This window comes from Syngnathus floridae, chromosome 16, assembly GCF_059516105.1.
Source record: "Syngnathus floridae isolate MCC-2025c chromosome 16, RoL_Sflo_1.0, whole genome shotgun sequence".
Lineage (NCBI taxonomy): Eukaryota > Metazoa > Chordata > Actinopteri > Syngnathiformes > Syngnathidae > Syngnathus > Syngnathus floridae.
In genome coordinates this window covers 9,237,313-9,254,584 of record NC_142428.1, presented here as the reverse complement: position 1 = coordinate 9,254,584, position 17,272 = coordinate 9,237,313, and the positions used below count along the sequence as shown (strand labels likewise).

Sequence of the window (17,272 nt, the reverse complement as noted above, 5' to 3'; positions counted from 1 at the left end):
CTGTGTCAACCACCTCTGTAGGAATGGGTCTTGTGATCTCCATGGTGTCGAGCTCCTTGGTAAGAACTTGACGTTCTATTTCCTCCGTGTCAACCAACTCTGTAGGAATGGGACTTGTGATCTCTGTGCTCTCAGTGTCAAGCTTCTCTGTAAGAATGGCTCTTGTGATATCTGTAGTGTCGAGCTCCTTGATAAGAATTTGAGGTCCACTGTTCTCAGTGTCAACCTGCACTGTAGGAATGGGACTTGTGATCTCTATGGTCTCAGTGTCAAGCTTCTCTGTAGGAATGGGACTAGTGATCTCCGTGGTGCCGAGCTCCTTGGTAAGAATTTGAGGTTCCATTTCCTCAGTGTCAACCTTCTTTGTAGGAATGGGACTTGTGATCTCTGTGGTGCTGAGCTCCTTGGTAAGACTTTGAGATCCCATATCCTCAGTGTCAACCTTCTCTGTAGGAATGGGACTTGTGATCTCTGTGGTCTCAATGTCAAGCTCCTCTGTAGGAATGGGACTTGTGATCTCCGTGGTGCCAAGCTCCTTGGTAAGATTTTGAGGTCCCCTTTCTTTGGTGTCAACCACCTGTGTAGGAATGGGACTTGTGATTTCCTTGGTGTGAAGCTCCTTTGTAGAAGTTGTAGTTGTACTTTGGGTGTCCAGCTCCTTGGAACGTATGGGAGATTTGATTTCGTTGATGTCGAGCTTCTCTACAAGAATTTGTGGTGCGATTTTCTCAATGTCTGGCTCCTCGTTAGGAATGGCATGTCTAATTCCCACTGTTTCGAGCTCCTTCGTTGAAATGTGAAGTGTGATTTCTTCAGTGTCAATCTCCTCTGTAGGAATGGGGGTTGAGATTTTCTTCATGTCCAGCTTCTCCGTAGGTGTGATTTCCTGGGTGTCAAGCGCCTCTGTTGAAATTATTTTGTCGGCTACTGATGACTCTGTTTCATCCGTTGCTGCTTCCATTTCATTTGGAACCAGATCTATCATGGTGGTGGGTGCGTTTGATTTTTTGACTCCGGGTAGATGTGAATCCTCTCCAAGTGTGTCACACAAGACAGAACCAAGTATTGTGTCTGAGCACGACAGATCTGCCTCGAGCAGAGTGGTGGTGGTCTCAACACCTGGCTGCATGAGCTCTTCTGTTTCCTCGACTTGGGCTTTAGTGCGAACCGGTGTGGTAGCATCTGATGTTTTTTCTGCCTGTTGGGAGAGTGCAGAGATCATGGCACTATTGTCGGCGAGGCTGACCTCCACAGGATGTGGTGCGCTGTTAGCCTCTGATGTAATTTCTATCACATTTTCTGCTCTGGTGCTCTCTGTAAACTCACCTTCCTCCGGAATATCACTAAGGGCTTTTTCAATGTACTCTGCAAGGTGGGCCAGGTCTTCATTTGTGGCCTCATTTTGTAATGCCTCAACAGTTTGTAGCGGTTCTTCAGTCTGCAGATTTTCCGAAGGTGGGGCTGCATCTATCACCTCAGAGAGGAAGCCTTGTTTAAGGTCAATGTCTGTTTTTGTGGATGCTTCCCTTCCTGCAACGGTCTCTTTTGGCTCTGTCTCAACTGTGTCATAATCATACAAGGGAACAACAGCTGGCATAATACAATTTAGGTCACCGACACTGAGCTCCTGGTCCACCTCACACGAAGTTGCTTCTTGGTCTTTGTTTGGGACTGACTTTCTCTTATTCCAGCCTGGGAAAATTTTACCTAAAAGGGAGACATTTTCTTGCATGCTCTCAGTTTCAGGACTGCGTTGAATTTCTTCCACAAGCTTGGCTTTCCTTTTTGGACTCATGAGTCTTTTGAAGGCGTGGCAAAGTGACTCTACATCGCTCTCAGGTGGACTTGCGGCTTTCTTGGGAGTAGATGCTAAAACATCACAATTGTCATAATTTTCCACTGCCTCTGTACCATTTGCATCGTCGGTTGGTGTTTCGTCATCAAAGTCCGTTGCTGTCTGACCTCTTGCACATAAAATGGCATCCCAGGAAATAGCCGAATCCTTCCGTTTTTTGCCCTCATCCATTCTGCACTCTAATATGTCATCTCCTTCGCTTGACTTCAGTTCGTCTTTGGGCAATGGGTTTTGCATGTCATCATTGTTCAAGGCGGATCTGTTTACTCGCTTTTTGGGAGATAACAGTTTCTTAAAGGTGGCCCACGGACTTTCCTCCTCCTGGACCACGGTTGTATCTGCTGGTTGTGTAGGACTTTTTTTATCATTCTCTGCCATTGCAGCGGGCGACAAAAGCTGGTCCGAGTCGTCACTAGACGGTTGACATTGTTCACCCACAGATGTTTTTGCTTCTTTTTGCCTTTTGATCTTCACCAGACTAGAGCCCAACAGAAGTCTCTTGAGAGCACTCGACGGAACATCCTCAATTTCATTGGTGCTTCCAGGCACGCTTATCATGACTGCTGGTGGATTTTCTTCCTTGTACACATCTGCTAGTGCTACTGTGGTATTTTCTATGTCCTCATTTTGGTCTTGTGCCATTTCTTTTTCAGTGTCTTCGACTTCCTCCATAACAAGCTCTCTTGTTATGGTCTCGTCTTCTAAAGACAGCCTCTTTTTCCCTAATCTGGTAAATAGTCCCGAGGCGAAAAACTTTTTAATGGGTGACATCGTCACATCTTCTTTGGGGCTAGAGGGAAATGAAGGATCTTGTTCGGACGGGGTGTCGAGGTGCGTCCATTCTTCGTCAGGGATATTGACCTCGTTCTGGGAATCTGTTGCTTCTCCCTCAGTCGGCCATGTTGAATCCTCATTTTGACTCTCACGTGTCGTGTCCGCTTGAGTTGTATCATCTTGAATTTGCTCAGTAGGCTTTTTGACCTCAGTGGACTCACCTTCTTGGTTCTCCCCGTGGACTCTGGAGCCTCGTTTGAGTGTAAATTTCAACCCAACTTTACTGAAGAATGTTTTAAAGCTCTCATTGATGTCGTTGTGTTTTGCCTCGACTTCGGTCACTTCTGAAGACACGCCCTCTTTTTTGCCCTCTTTGATTGGCTCCATCTCATTCCCTACAACTTTTGTCTCCACTTCTTTAGGAGGATTTTCTGGAAGCCAGTCATCTTAATGTCAATAGCAGGAAGGGAAGGCACATTAAACCACTCAACTTATTTGTTTAATAGGACTCAATATGTAGCTGCCATTTTATTCTACCTACCTTGGGCATTGGTGTCATCCTCATGGATGCCATTGACCTCCACTAACAGGGTGGCTGATTTGGCATCAATTTGACAGTTGTTTTTGAGAAGCTGCACACAAAGCAGAAAACCCCCAAATGTGAAAATGTTACCCTTCTAATTAGAGTTCTTGCCGTCTCAATTTCCAGCAGGAATTTCAAAGTGAATTTGTCTTTTGCTTAAATATAACAAGTCGTAAAAAAAATTAAGCACGACATTCAAACAGTAAAATTCATTTTTCGTTGAGGAATGCAAGTTGATAACTGTCATTTGACATCTTAATCAAGATATAATTATGTGCTTTACTGTGGCTACTTTTAGGTTGTTGGGGGCAAAAACATAATTGGCTAATGAGATTAAAAATATTGACATAATGAAAAACAAAAAACACTGACTTATTGCTGAGAACTGTTCATGCCTTGGCAGTCTGCTTTTTATTTGCATTTTAAATTTACAAACAAAACCTGTAGAAAATGCAATGTAGATAAATTCAATATGAAACATGGCTGTATGGACATTTGAATAAAATTCACAAAAGAAAAACTAAGTCAATTATGATACGACATTGCATAATAGTTCTCGGGATACACAGCAATTCGGAAATTTATATCATCCGCAAAATGGATAAGGAAATTTGCAACAATGCATTTTTAATTTTAACAATGACCGCCACAATATCAACTTCAGGATTTTTTTTTTTTTTACGCCCCAAGTAAACTGTGCCAAATTATTCCAATTTCAAATATGCCTCCACCGAAAAAAATTCTCTTAGAAATCGTTGGCCAGCATATTTGCAAAACGCCGTTTGTAACACTTTTGAACGTGTACCTTCTTATCATCCTCCTCTTGGTGCTCGGCAGCATCTTGCCCTGGCTCGCCTTCTTCAAACGCCGACTGTGCGTCACCCATTTCTCACGCAGCTGGACGCCTCACCTTTTCCATCAAAAACAATTAAATGAAAAGTGCTGTAAATTACTCCTGATAAAAAAATAAATACCAGTGGGAAGCCGAGTGGCGGTGGTGAATGATGCAAGCTGGACGTGCAAAGGTCTTTTTGGCTGCAGGAGGGGAGGGGAGGGGAGGGGGGATGCAAGAGTGCTGTGGGGTCACATGTGGCAGTGAGCTGTCACGCTCCTCTTTGCTGTCCTATAACACATGGATGTCTTGAAAACAGCACAGGGGAAATTCACAAATATTTGCAACGCTAGCATGTGCCTGATTGGATTTGAGCATCCAAAAAGAGCCACACGGGCTTTCTTATGATGACGGCTCACATTTGTTTTTTTGTTTTGAAGCGGATATTGATGAGTCTGTTCGTGATTTTAAGGTTTGTCGACACCCGTGCTTCCAATCCAGATTTCACATCATGAGTCCAACACAAGACTTGTTTTTCATATTTCATACGTCTATCCGGCGATGACAAGATTGGCCACGGTGTGGCGCCGACATGTGACATGTGCGTCGCTTCGCAGTTCCACACTGGTACAGATGTGTTTGTGTCCATCTCCTGATCGCATTTAATCGCATTAGCTGTGTTTTTGCTGCAATCATGCCTGTTCGCGCCGGTCAGTTGACTTGCATCAGGCTCAGTTTTGGTGGCCTTGTCAGAGCCGTCATTGTACCCCGATATTCATAATATGAACGCTTTAATATTTGGCTTCTTTGAGTTGCTCTCTCAGAGTCTTACAGAAATTAGTTCTGTGTTTTTAATTTTTTTGCGTGATTTTGTATATTGATATGACAAATAGCCGCCATCCAGTTGGAACGCGGGAGAAAGTGCATACATTTTCTGATAATTATAATAATCGCATAATCCACTTAAATGTCTTTCAAGGAATCCCTCATGCAAGGAATTCAAATCGTTAATTGAGTCAGTGTGTGTGTGTGTGTGTGTGTGTGTGTGTGTGTGTGTGTGTGTGTGTGTGTGTGTGTGTGTGTGTGTGTGTGTGTGTGTGTGTGTTTGTGTGTTTGTGTGTGTGTGTCTCTCTCTCTGGGAAGCAAAAGGAAACAACTGCAACTGGAATGTAGTCGTTTGTGTTCTTTAGAACGATCTGACTGTTCAAAGTTGTGTTCAAAATGCCTCTCATCAAGTGCAAATAATGTTGACATTTTTTACTGTCGCAGCTTGCAGCACAAAATTATTCATAATTAATTCATTCATTAATGTAGCAAAAGTTTTTTTAAAATTATTCAATTTTCAGATGCCCAACTTTTGATATTTATAGAGGGGTGTGTAGACTTTTGAAAGATATTGTATGTGTTTGTGTGGGACTGAAATAATGACAATCTCATCTCAAATGTTTTTATTTCGTCGGAAATTTGGGCCTTTTGAGCTGAACACAAAGCTGTTGTGTTGTATGAAGGGCAACAGGTGGACACACAAATTAATTGGAAATTCTGCGGATGAGCATTTCATTACATCGCTGGCATAGATTGCGGTTGGGAATCAAATGTAAGCCTTCTTTCGTATGTAACACAATAACAACTTGAAACACATGATCCAAATGAAAACAGCTCGGACTGTGTGTCCTAGTGTATTATTTTGTTTTTGTTTTTTTACCTCGCCGTTGACCCTGTGTCCAGGTCTACTTCAAAGCATTCGACTTGTCGCAGCTTGGGAAAATGGAACCCGTGACTTTAGGCTCTCGGTGGCCGTAATATGATTTGCTGGCAGAATACACACCTTTTAGACAGAATGTTTGTGTGTGTACACGTGTTTGTGTGTTTGAGATTTAATGGGAGTCACTGCCCAGCTAACTGGAAGCAGCTGATGTTTTCTCCGCCGATTACTGTAAAGTTATGTGATCACATGGACGAGCTTGTCAGGGGGGTGGGGGGCTGACTAATGATACCTCATGAAGGCAGTATACAGAGGTGGTCTTGGGTCAGGATTGCAAATTAAGCTTTCCAGACAATGATTCAAGTTTGGGTTTTAATTTAAGTTTAAAGGGAGGGTTCGGCTTTTTAGCCTGGGATAGATTTTTTTCAGAATAGTACTAAGTACCAATGGTCCTTGCCAAACTTGAATTTGTTTGTTTTTATGCTTGCTGGAACTTCTTTGTGTTTGTGCGTGTCACCTGGACGACTCAAAAGAGTGGACATCAAATTGATGCTAAATTGAATCAAATAACACCAATAACACTTTGGAAGCTGTGCAATTGGAAGCAATGACAAACATCAAACATTCCACGCCGGCAAAAGTCAGACAGGCAAAGTTTTTTAAATCACACATGCATTCGTGTGTATTTAGTAAAAACAATATCTTAGGGGGAATAAACAATATAGGTCACAGGTGTCAAACTCAAGGTCCGGGGGCCAGCTCCGTCTCGCTGTATCATTTTGTGTGGCCCGTGCAAGCAATGACCCTCTCTAAAATGTTTATTAAAATGTTTCTCGTTTGCAATAAATGATATATCGAAACATATTATTTACAATCACTTGAACGATAGTTGAAGAAACTGCTATCATGATGAAACATTTATTTGGTTCCACCCTCCAAATGAAGCCGCATTAACAAAGTGGCCATCGACAAAATCAAGTTTGACACCCCTAGTATAGGTCAAAGGCAGGGCTGTTTTTTTCTATGGGCAATATGGGCGACCGCCCAGGGCGCAATCCACGTGGGGGCGCACGAGCACTCTCAGGAAAAAAAAAAAAAAATCATCAGGAAAAAAAAAAAATCACCAGTCAGTTCCATCTCAAATCTGTTCAGTGGGCACTGAGGCGCCCTTATTGTCACGTGATGTCAATTTGCTGCTGAGAGTCGTGTCGGGTCGCCCCTCCCTCCGCGCCTCTCTCTCGCATGCTCCGAGCAGGCAAGAGGGCGGCGGCCGACAGGGGACAGCAGAGGCCCGAGAGGAAAAGCAAAGGGAGAGGGGCAAAAGATTCCAAGGCCACACAACTGCTTCCAAATAAATTGTATTTCATTCATAAAAATAATAATACCTATCCACATGTAATCAATTGGGTTATGTGAAAAAATTACACACACACAAAAAAAAAGTCCATTATTACCTGATGCACGCATATGCAACGTGATTAACGTTAAGTTAAAGTTGTTTGACGGACCGGATGGTATTTGCAAAAAAGTATTTTTTTGTGTGTCCCTGTGTGTGTGTGTGTGTGTGTGTGTGTGTGTGTGTGTGTGTGTGTGTGTGTGTGTGTGTGTGTGTGTGTGTGTGTGTGTGTGTGTGTGTGTGTGTGTGTGTGTGTGTGTGTGTGTGTGTGTGTGTGTGTGTGTGTGTGTGTGTGAGGGGGGGGCGCCGCGATGGATGTTTTGCCCATGGCGCAAAAGCAGCCAGGACCGCCTCTGGTCAAAGGTGAGCACTGTCGTGCCTGATAAAATCAGCGTTCATGGGGAAAAGCTAGTGAGAGAAACAATGATGAGGATACAATTAAAATTATTTAGCAAATTTATTACTTTAGCAGTTTGTATCAAATTGGCAATCCAAATTGGCAAGAGTCCATCCATCCACAAGGTGGAAGCAACAAACCTGGGGCAAGGCGCTGAAAGAAAAAGGCGGAAGAGGAATTACGCAATATCTGTCAACATGAAGTCAAGCCAGCCAATTGAATAAAAGTAATTTCCGGTAGTGTGCTTCAGAGTACTAAACTAATTTACTTTTTACAATGTGAAACCAAAAGATCGATTAAATAGTCTTTTGTTGTATATGCGTTAAATACTGTCATGCTGATTTTCGTTTGCGTACGGTGAGATTCGGCACTTGTATTCATTTACTTTGAAAGTCTCACCGGTACTCGTCCAGTTGTCCACCGACTAGCCTCTTCCGCTTCTACCGCGGCGGTTCGGCTTATGCGAGACTGACAACAAGCAACATTTGTCCGCTTCAAGCTCACTTAAAATCCGTCATGGCACCGCCGCGGTGTTGAGGCGGCTCCGCTTTCACGCTCGTCCGGTGGACCGCGCTCATTCGACGCTCGGATATCTCGCCAGAGACCACAATGAGCTCAGAGGACCCCGACGAGCCGCGGGACAGGCCCGACAGCAGGAGCAGCAGCAGCACGACCAGCAGCAGCAGCAGTAGCGGCGGCGGGGGCTCCGATAAAGAACCCCACATGGACGGCTCGGACCACGATGGAAACCTCGCTCGTAGCTGCCCTCCTTCCCCGCCGGCAACCAGCGAGACTTTGGAAGATCGTCAAGAATCAGCCGCCGCGCCTCAATCGGCAGGCGGCGACGGCAGTGGGGGTTCGGGCTGCGACACTAGCCGGGCTCCGAGTCTGTTCTCGTGGCTTCAGAACAGGTCCATCAGGCGCGGCGTATTTGTGGACCCGGTGCGGGACAATTTCAGGACCATGACTAGCTTGTACAGCTCCATGAACCCGGCCGCCGACTCAGTCAACCTGAGCACCAAGACGCACGGTGCCGTGTTCAACCTGGAATACTCTCCAGACGGGTAAGGAAGGCCCTCAAGTCGGGGTGACCCCGAATGTGGAGGCCGAGAATGCATCATTACACAAATGTCGGCTGGACCCCCACCCCTGACCCTCATCTGAAACCCATACCCAGTCAGCTAGCACGACTTTTTACATTGAATTCCAAACCTGGTCCTGAAAACACCAAACCTTATTTGAAACCTAACCCTGGGTTTTGTTTGTTTTTAATGGATAGTCCACAGCCTCCAGTCCAATCAGTCTCTATCTAGATACAGCAGGGGTCACCAACCTTTCTTAAACCGAGAGCTACTTCCTGGGTACTGATTAAGGCAAAGGGCTACCAGTTTGACACACACTTCTGAAATAGCTAATTTGCTCAATTTGACTTTCACTTTGTGTTATTATTGTCATTTCCCAATTCACATGTAAGTGTGATTTTAACAAGAATAGCAAAAATACAGTCAAACCTTGGTTTTTGACCACAATCCGTTCCAGAAGGCAGTTCGAGAAGCAAATCGGTCGAATTCCGAATCTATTTTTCCCATTACAAATAATCCGTTTCAAGACAAAAAAAACCCCGCCTTTTTTAAGCATTTTTTCATTTGCGCGTATTAGTCCGATCGCACAACTGCAGCGCACCGCTGAACGCGCAACCGTAGCGCGTCGCCTACCGCGGAACTGTACTGCGCTGGTCGCATTATTATGACAGAGCCATCCATCCATCCATCTTCCGCTTATCCGGGGTCGGGTCGCGGGGGCAGCAGCTTTAGGAGGGACTCCCAGTCTTCCCTCTCCCCAGCCACTTCATCCAGCTCATCCCGGGGGATCCCAAGGTGTTCCCAGGCCAGCTGAGAGACATAGTCTCTCCAGCGCGTCCTGGGTCGTCCCCGGGGTCTCCTACCGGTGGGACATGCCCGGAACACCTCCCCAGGGAGGCGTCCAGGAGGCATCCTGATGAGATGCCCAAGCCACCTCATCTGGCTCCTCTCAACGTGGAGGAGTAGCGACTCTACTCCGAGTCTCTCCCAGATGACCGAGCTACTCACCCTATCTCTAAGGGAGAGCCCGGACATGCTGCGGAGAAAACTCATTTCGGCCGCTTGTATCCGGGATCTCGTTCTTTCGGTCACGACCCATAGCTCGTGACCATAGGTGAGGGTAGGAACGTAAATGGACCGGTAAATTGAGAGCTTTGCCTTTTGGCTCAGCTCTCTCTTCACCACAACGGACCGGTACAGGGTCCGCATTACCGCCGACGCTGCACTGATCCGCCTGTCGATCTCGCACTCCATCCTCTTCTCACTCGTGAACAATACTCCAAGATACTTGAACTCCTCCACTTGGGGCACGATCTCATCCCCGATCCGGAGAGGGCATTCCACCCTTTTCCGATCGAGGACCATGGACTCGGATTTGGAGGTGCTGACCCTCATCCCGACCGCTTCACACTCGGCTGCGAACCATTCCAGCGAGAGCTGGAGATCACCGCCTGAAGAAGCCAACAGCACCACATCATCTGCAAAAAGCAGAGACGCGATCCTGAGGTCCCCAAACCGGACCCACTCAACGCCTCGGCTGCGCCTACAAATTCTGTCCATAAAAATTATGAACCGAATCGGTGACAAAGGGCAGCCTTGGCGGAGTCCAACCCTCACTGGGAACGAATCCGACTTACTGCTGGAAATGCGGACCAGACTCTGGCATCGGTGATACAGGGACCGAACTGTCCTTATTAGTTGGCTCGGCACCCCGTACTCCCGAAGCACCCTCCACAGAACCTCCCGAGGGACACGGTCGAACGCCTTCTCCAAGTCCACAAAACACATGTGGACTGGTTGGGCGAACTCCCATGCACCCTCGACGATCCTGCTGAGGGTGTAGAGCTGGTCCACTGTTCCACGGCCAGGACGAAAGCCACACTGCTCCTCCTGAATCCGAGGTTCGACCTCCCAACGGACAACTCCTCTCCAGCACCCCTGAATAGAAATCACCGGGGAGGCTGAGGAGTGTGATTCCCCTGTAATTGGAACACACCCTCCGGTCCCCCTTCTTAAAGAGGGGAACCACCACCCCAGTCTGCCAATCCAGAGGCACTGTCCCCGATGTCCACGCAATGTTGTAGAGGCGTGTCAGCCATGACAGCCCCACAACATCCAGAGCCTTTAAGAACTCCGGGCGGATCTCATCCACCCCCGGGGCCTTGCCACCGAGGAGTTTTTTAACTACCTCAGTGACTTCGACCCCAGAGATTGGAGAATCCGCCTCAGAGTCTCCTGGCCCTGCTTCCTCAATGGAAGGCGTGTAGGTGGAATTGAGGAGGTCTTCGAAGTATTTTCCCCACCGATTCACAACGTCCCAAGTTGAGGTCAGCAGCACGCCATCCCCACTGTAAACAGTGTTGACGTTGCACTGCTTCCCCCTCCTGAGACGCCGGATGGTGGACCAGAATTTCCTCGAAGCCGTCCGGAAGTCATTCTCCATGGCCTCACCAAACTCCTCCCACGCCTGGGCTTTTGCCTCAGCAACCGCCGAAGCCGCGTTCCGCTTGGCCATCCGGTACCTGTCAGCTGCCTCCGGAGTCCCGCCGGCCAAAACGGCCTGATAGGATTCCTTCTTCAGCTTGACGGCATCCTTTACCGCCGGTTTCCACCAGCGGGTTCGGGGATTGCCGCCACGACAGGCACCAACGACCTTACGGCCACAGCTTCGGTCAGCCGCCTCAACAATGGAGGCGCGGAACATGGTCCACTCAGACTCAATGTCCCCCGCCTCCCCCGGGACGTGGTAAAAGCTCTGCCGGAGGTGGAAGTTGAAGCTCTTCCTGACAGGAGATTCTGCCAGACGTTCCCAGCAGACCCTCACGCTCTGTGAGGGTCTGCCAGGTCGGACCGGCATCTTCCCCCACCATCGGAGCCAACCCACCACCAGGTGGTGACCAGTTGACAGCTCCGCCCCTCTCTTCACCCGAGTGTCCAAAACATGCGGCCGCAAATCTGATGACACGACTACAAAGTCGATCATCGAACTGCGGCCTAGGGTGTCCTGGTGCCAAGTGCACACATGGACACCCTTATTTTTGAACATGGTGTTCATTATTGAAAATCCGTGTCGAGCACAGAAGTCCAATAATAGAACACCGCTCGGGTTCAGATCGGGGGGGGGGGCCGTTCCTCCCAATCACGCCCTTCCAGGTCTCACTGTCATTGCCCACGTGAGCATTGAAGTCACCCAGTAGAACGATGGAGTCCCCAGAAGGAGCACTCTCCAGCACTTCCTCCAGGGATTCCAAGAAGGGTGGGTACTCTGAGCTGCCGTTTGGTGCATAGACACAAACAACAGTCTAGACCCGTCCCCCCACCCGAAGGCGGAGGGAGGCTACCCTCTCGTTCACCGGGGTGAACCCCAATGTGCAGGCACCCAGCCGGGGGGCAATAAGTATACCCACAACCTGCTCGACGCCTCTCACCGTGGGCAACTCCAGAGTGGAAGAGAGTCCAGCCCCTCTCGAGAGGGCTTGTACCGGAACCCAAACTGTGCGTGGAGGCTAATCCGACTATATCTAGTCGGAATTTTTCTGCCTCGCACACCAGCTCCTTTCCAGCCAGAGAGGTGACATTCCATGTCCCAAGAGCCAGCTTCTGCAGCCAGGGATCAGACCGCCAAGGTCCCTGCCTTTGGCCGCCGCCCAGCTCACACTGCACCTGACCTCTTTGGCCCCTCCCACAGGTGGTGAGCCCATGGGAAGGAGGACCCACGTTTCCTTTTCGGGCTGTGCCCGGCCGGGCCCCATGGGCGAAGGCCCGGCCACCAGACGCTCGCCTTCGAGCCCCGCCTCCAGGCCTGGCTCCCGAGGGGGGCCCCGGTGACCCGCGTCCTGGCGAGGGAAAACGAAGTCCATTTATTTTACTCATCATAAGGGGCTTCTGTGAGACGTGCTTTGTCTGGCCCCTCACCTAGGACCCGTTTGCCACGGGTGACCCTACCAGGGGCATGAAGCCCCCGACAACATGGCTCCTAGGATCATAGGGGCACGCAAACCCCTCCACCACGATAAGGTGACGACTCACGAAGGGGCATGACAGAGCCGTCACTGAAATTTAGAAAATATTTTTAAAGTCCTGATGTACTTTCCAAAATTTAAGTGGACTTCAGTGTGCAGGGAGCTTAATTTGGTCCGATCGCGCTCCCGCAGCGCGCCGGGCGCTCACTGTCGCATTACTTTAAGAGCGTCTTTGTGTTTTAGGATGGCTTTACTGCTCCCACTTGCTTTCTTTGGAGGTATGATTAGGAGTCAATACAATCCTCCAAGTAACGAAAATGCAATAACAACGGATTCAGTCGGTATCCGGGCCGCGCGGTCGGGTTTTTTCGGGTCCTCCCGGCTCATCTCGCAAGGTTCGACCAAATTTTGTTCGACAACCGAAGCAAAAAAAATCTCGAAATTTTTTGTTTGAATTGCGATTTGTTCGAGAACCGGGACGTTCGAAAACCGAGGTTTGACTGTAAAATTAATAGATGCAGCTCGCTGACAAGTGCTGCTATTTGAGCTAATTTTAGAACAGTCCTGCGGGCGACTCATGCGGTCCTCACGGGCGACCTGGTACCCTCAGGCACCGTGTTGGTGACCCCTGAGATACAGTATCAAGTTGTTTGATCCTTCGAGAACCTAAATTGCTTTCTTGCTCACGTTATACAGGCAGTTGACTTTTGTATGCTGATTACGTTTGTAGGTGTGTAATCGATTAGAGTGGGAGGGTCAGTTGTTCACTGCGGATTAGTGGCTGGGTCAAAGCGACTAGACGGCTCAATAAAGCAGGTCAAGCTGAAGCAGCAGGCCGGCTCTCCCTTGTGTTCCCACTCGGTCCTCCCGTTAATGCGTGCTGGGTTGAAATACAAACCCTGGCACGAGACCCAAATGTGAAACTTTGAAATCCAGTTTGAAAGCCTGGCTGTCACCTTTAAATGCTCATTTAAAAAAAACAACCCTGGTTTAGAAAAAAGTGCTCGACGATGACGTGTTATCTTCAGGTCTGTGCTGACGGTGGCCTGCGAGCAGACCGAGGTCCTCCTGTTTGATCCTGTCTCGTCCCGACACATCAAAACTTTGACGGAGGCCCATGAGGATTGTGTCAACAACATAAGGTGACTTTTGTCCATATTTCAAATTGTTCAAGCATTGAAATGGAAACGCTAACAGTTCTGCTTCAGGTTCCTGGACAACCGTCTGTTCGCCACGTGCTCGGACGACACCACCATCGCGCTGTGGGACCTGCGCAAGCTCAACTCCAAGGTGTGCTCGCTGCACGGCCATGCCAGCTGGGTGAAAAACATCGAGTACGACACCAACACGCGCCTGCTGGTCACCTCCGGCTTCGACGGCAACGTCATCACGTGGGACACCAACAGGTGCCCAGAGTCTTACTTGAAAGTGATCATGAGCTACTTTCAAATTTCGTCACCGTAGCAAAAGTCTGATAAAATACCAAACGCTCCCCTCAGATTCACGGAGGACGGCTGCCCGCACAAGAAGTTCTTCCACACACGCTACCTGATGAGGATGCGCCTGACACCCGACTGCTCCAAGATGCTCATCTCCACGTCGTCGGGCTACCTGCTCATCCTGCACGACTTGGACCTCACACAGTCGCTGGAGGTGGGCAGCTACCGCATGCTGCGGGCCAGGCGGACGCCGCTCACTTCAGGTAGGCGGCGCAGGCCTTCGCTCCTGCCACGCAGGGATCGCGGTCGGGTGGGTTCAAATGTGCGCTTTGACGCTCAGACGGAGGCGCGCTGGCATCCCGCTCGGCCGGACCGCGCCACGGAAACGACTCCAGCAAGTTGCACCCGCATAGAGAAGGTGAGAAGCCCTTTGACGTAAAAAGCTGTCGAGGATCAACGTCCGATCATGAAACCTAAACACTCTTCCTTCAGGCCTTTCTCCCCGGAACAGCCTGGAGGTTCTGACCCCGGAGATCCCGGGCGAGCGGGATCGAGGGAGCTGCATCACATCCCTGCAGCTCCACCCCAAAGGCTGGGCCGCACTCATACGCTGCTCCAGCAACATGGACGATCGCGAGGTGAGCCCCGAGACGAGACGATGGCACGTTGGCCTCTGTGGCAGGTTTTTCAAGCCCGCTCCCGGCATGTCCCCCGCAGTGGACGTGCGTGTACGAGTTCCAGGAGGGCGCGCCCACCCGCCCGCCAGCATCCCCGCGCTGCTCCCTGCGCTTGACTCACTTCATCGAGGAGGCCAACGTGGGGCGGGGCTACATCAAGGAGCTTTGTTTCAGCCCTGACGGACGCCTCATCTGCTCGCCGTACGGCTACGGAGTGCGTCTGCTTGCCTTTGACGACAGCTGCGGCGAGCTAGCCGACTGCGTGCCGGTGCAGACGGCTTGCCTGCGCGAGGTGCGCTCCATCTACTCTCACAGCGACGTGGTGCTCACCACCAAGTTCTCGCCCACACACTGCCAGCTGGCCTCGGGCTGCCTGAGCGGCCGGGTGGCGCTCTACCAGCCCAAGTTCTAGCAGAACACACCCACCCAAGTACGCCCGCATCTTCTATGCACACCTTCTCAAAAGTGCTGCGGCCCGCCGGGGACGTTTCAAGTCCGTCCCGAAGCGACAGCGGCCTCAACGATTCGCTCCGTCTTACATTGCAAATTTAAGGTGGAACCTTAGGGGCGAGGCGTCCGACGGCTGCTTAGCACATCTGTCCAGCTTGCCTTTGTGAGGCTCGACTTGGAATCTATGCTGCGGCCGTCCCGCGTGGACCATCCTCGTGGTCTCCGCGTGCTTGCGTGCATTTTCTCCAGAAGTGGTCTGCATGTGAGCTAAACTGAAGATTGAAAATTGTCCAAAGGTCTGAAAGCTTCTTTGTCTCAATGCGATTGGCGGGCTGCCCTGTGTGACTTTTTAGAAGGGGGGGAAAAAATTTTAATTAATATTAAATTAAATGGATGAAAAAAATAATTCTAAGAAATATGGCTTTTCCTAGAAATATTGCAACTTTTTCTCAAAGTGGAAAAACCAGACTATAATCTTGAAACTTTTTTTTCAACGAGACTTAAATCTTCAGATTTTGTCAAAGCACCGCAACTTTCTAGCAAAAAAGTACAGTTTTTATAAAAACGTTTCCCTCAAACAGTGCGGAAAACACTGCTTGCATCTTGAAATATTTCTCAATAAGCTTACTTTATTAGAAAAAAATATAAACAAAAACATAACAAACATTTGACAAAGATTTATTCTTGTAAGGTTGAAGTGATTTTTTTTTTCTCTCTCAATGCAAACCATAATCTAACCTTAAAGAAAAAGTAAAACAGAAAACACTACTTTTTTTCGCCCAATATTCAATTGGCTGTCGTCTTTTTGAAATTTTCCTGCCCCCCGATTGGTCGCCATTGGTTAGCGACCAATCTCGAGTCCACCCTGCTTAGGCCCCAGCTCGCCCGCAAAATGAATGAATGGAGAAACATTTTGTGGACTTGCCAGCCGGTTGCTTTCCACTTTGACTCAACGTGGCACGACATGGACACCGCTGCCTTTGGCTCATGTTTCCGCCTCGTGGCCTTTCAGCGTTTTTTTTTTTGTTCACAGCAATCTGTCAACGATGGCATTTAGGTGACTTTTTTATTCTTTTTGCGTTCTCGCCTCCTGTTCAAATATCGAGAACCTCACCTAGAAATGGGAAATAGTTCCGAGTTGTTTTCCCTTTCCACCATTATGACACTAAAGAAAAATCCATAATGACCAAGACACTTCTGAGAAATTTCTTGTCATCCATTTTCTCTTTTTTTGCCTCTTGTCTGAGTATGTGTTAGGTTTCCCAAAGTAATAATAGAAAAAAAGATGAAAGTCAAGTGTGAACTACTATGCATACCAGCCGCAGGTAATCAATAAGGGCTGTTCAGACCACACTGGAATGGAAGGTGGGGATAAAAAAAACAACATAAATTTACGACAACTCTCTTATTCCGACTTCCTAGTTAAAAAAAATCTCATAAAAGCACTGCTTAGTCTCGTATCATTCAGACTTTTTATGAATGGGAAAAAAGGCTTGTCTTCACATTTCTAAATTTGTTCTCGTGCTACAATATTTTTTTTTCTTTCCAGTTATGGCCCTAATGTTTATTACATAAACACATAGTGTGTTCTTGCGCTTATTTCTTATGAAAATAGGACTTAATTGAAAACGGATATTCAAGGCAGGCCTGAAAGACAACGGATGGAAATGCATTTATTGAATTATTTATTTCATCAAAGTTCTGATTTTGTGCTTCTCTGGAGTTGTTTTTGAGTTTGTAATGTGGGTGGAAATTGTTTTTCAGGTTTTCCCAAAATGTAATGTCAGAATAATCAATAACTCAAACGAATACTGAGGTCACTCAGTTTGCTCCTATTGAAAGACTGAAATAATGGCAAAATATGAATTCAACAGAAAACAATTTTGCATCGTTTCCAGTGCTCTTCTGCACACGTTTGTGTGTGTTTGTGTGTGCGTTTGTGTACATGCGGTGCCAAGTTGTATTCACGCACAGAATTATCCTGAGCTATGAAACGTTAAAAAAAGGAAAGAAAGGTACTTTGTCTTGGCAACAATAAACAAGAAATTGCTTTGTTATGAAAGTGGTTGTTCTGCTTCCTCGCCACTAGATAGCATCATAATCAATTCAGTCCAAACAAA

The 17,272-nt window shown here is 48.1% G+C and overlaps 1 protein-coding gene across 1 annotated transcript; it reads left to right on the top strand.

Annotated features, from left to right (window-relative positions):
• Positions 1–7,948: 7,948 nt before the first annotated feature.
• dcaf10 (DDB1 and CUL4 associated factor 10) lies at positions 7,949–17,214 on the top strand. Its single transcript, XM_088400631.1, has 7 exons — positions 7,949–8,606; positions 13,615–13,728; positions 13,795–13,992; positions 14,086–14,288; positions 14,366–14,443; positions 14,518–14,663; positions 14,743–17,214. Exons 1-7 carry the CDS (start codon positions 8,152–8,154, stop codon positions 15,112–15,114), a joined length of 1,566 nt encoding a protein of 521 aa, XP_088256757.1. The 5' UTR covers positions 7,949–8,151; the 3' UTR covers positions 15,115–17,214.
• Positions 17,215–17,272: the final 58 nt, after the last annotated feature.

Bases quoted from the DNA above. Each gene is read 5' to 3' on its own strand.
- dcaf10 (XM_088400631.1), top strand. From the start codon at position 8,152: ATGAGCTCAGAGGACCCCGACGAGCCGCGGGACAGGCCCGACAGCAGG. The intron at 14,289-14,365 runs GTAGGCGGCGCA...TTTGACGCTCAG, and splicing joins GCGGACGCCGCTCACTTCAG to ACGGAGGCGCGCTGGCATCC. The intron at 14,664-14,742 runs GTGAGCCCCGAG...TGTCCCCCGCAG, and splicing joins GCAACATGGACGATCGCGAG to TGGACGTGCGTGTACGAGTT.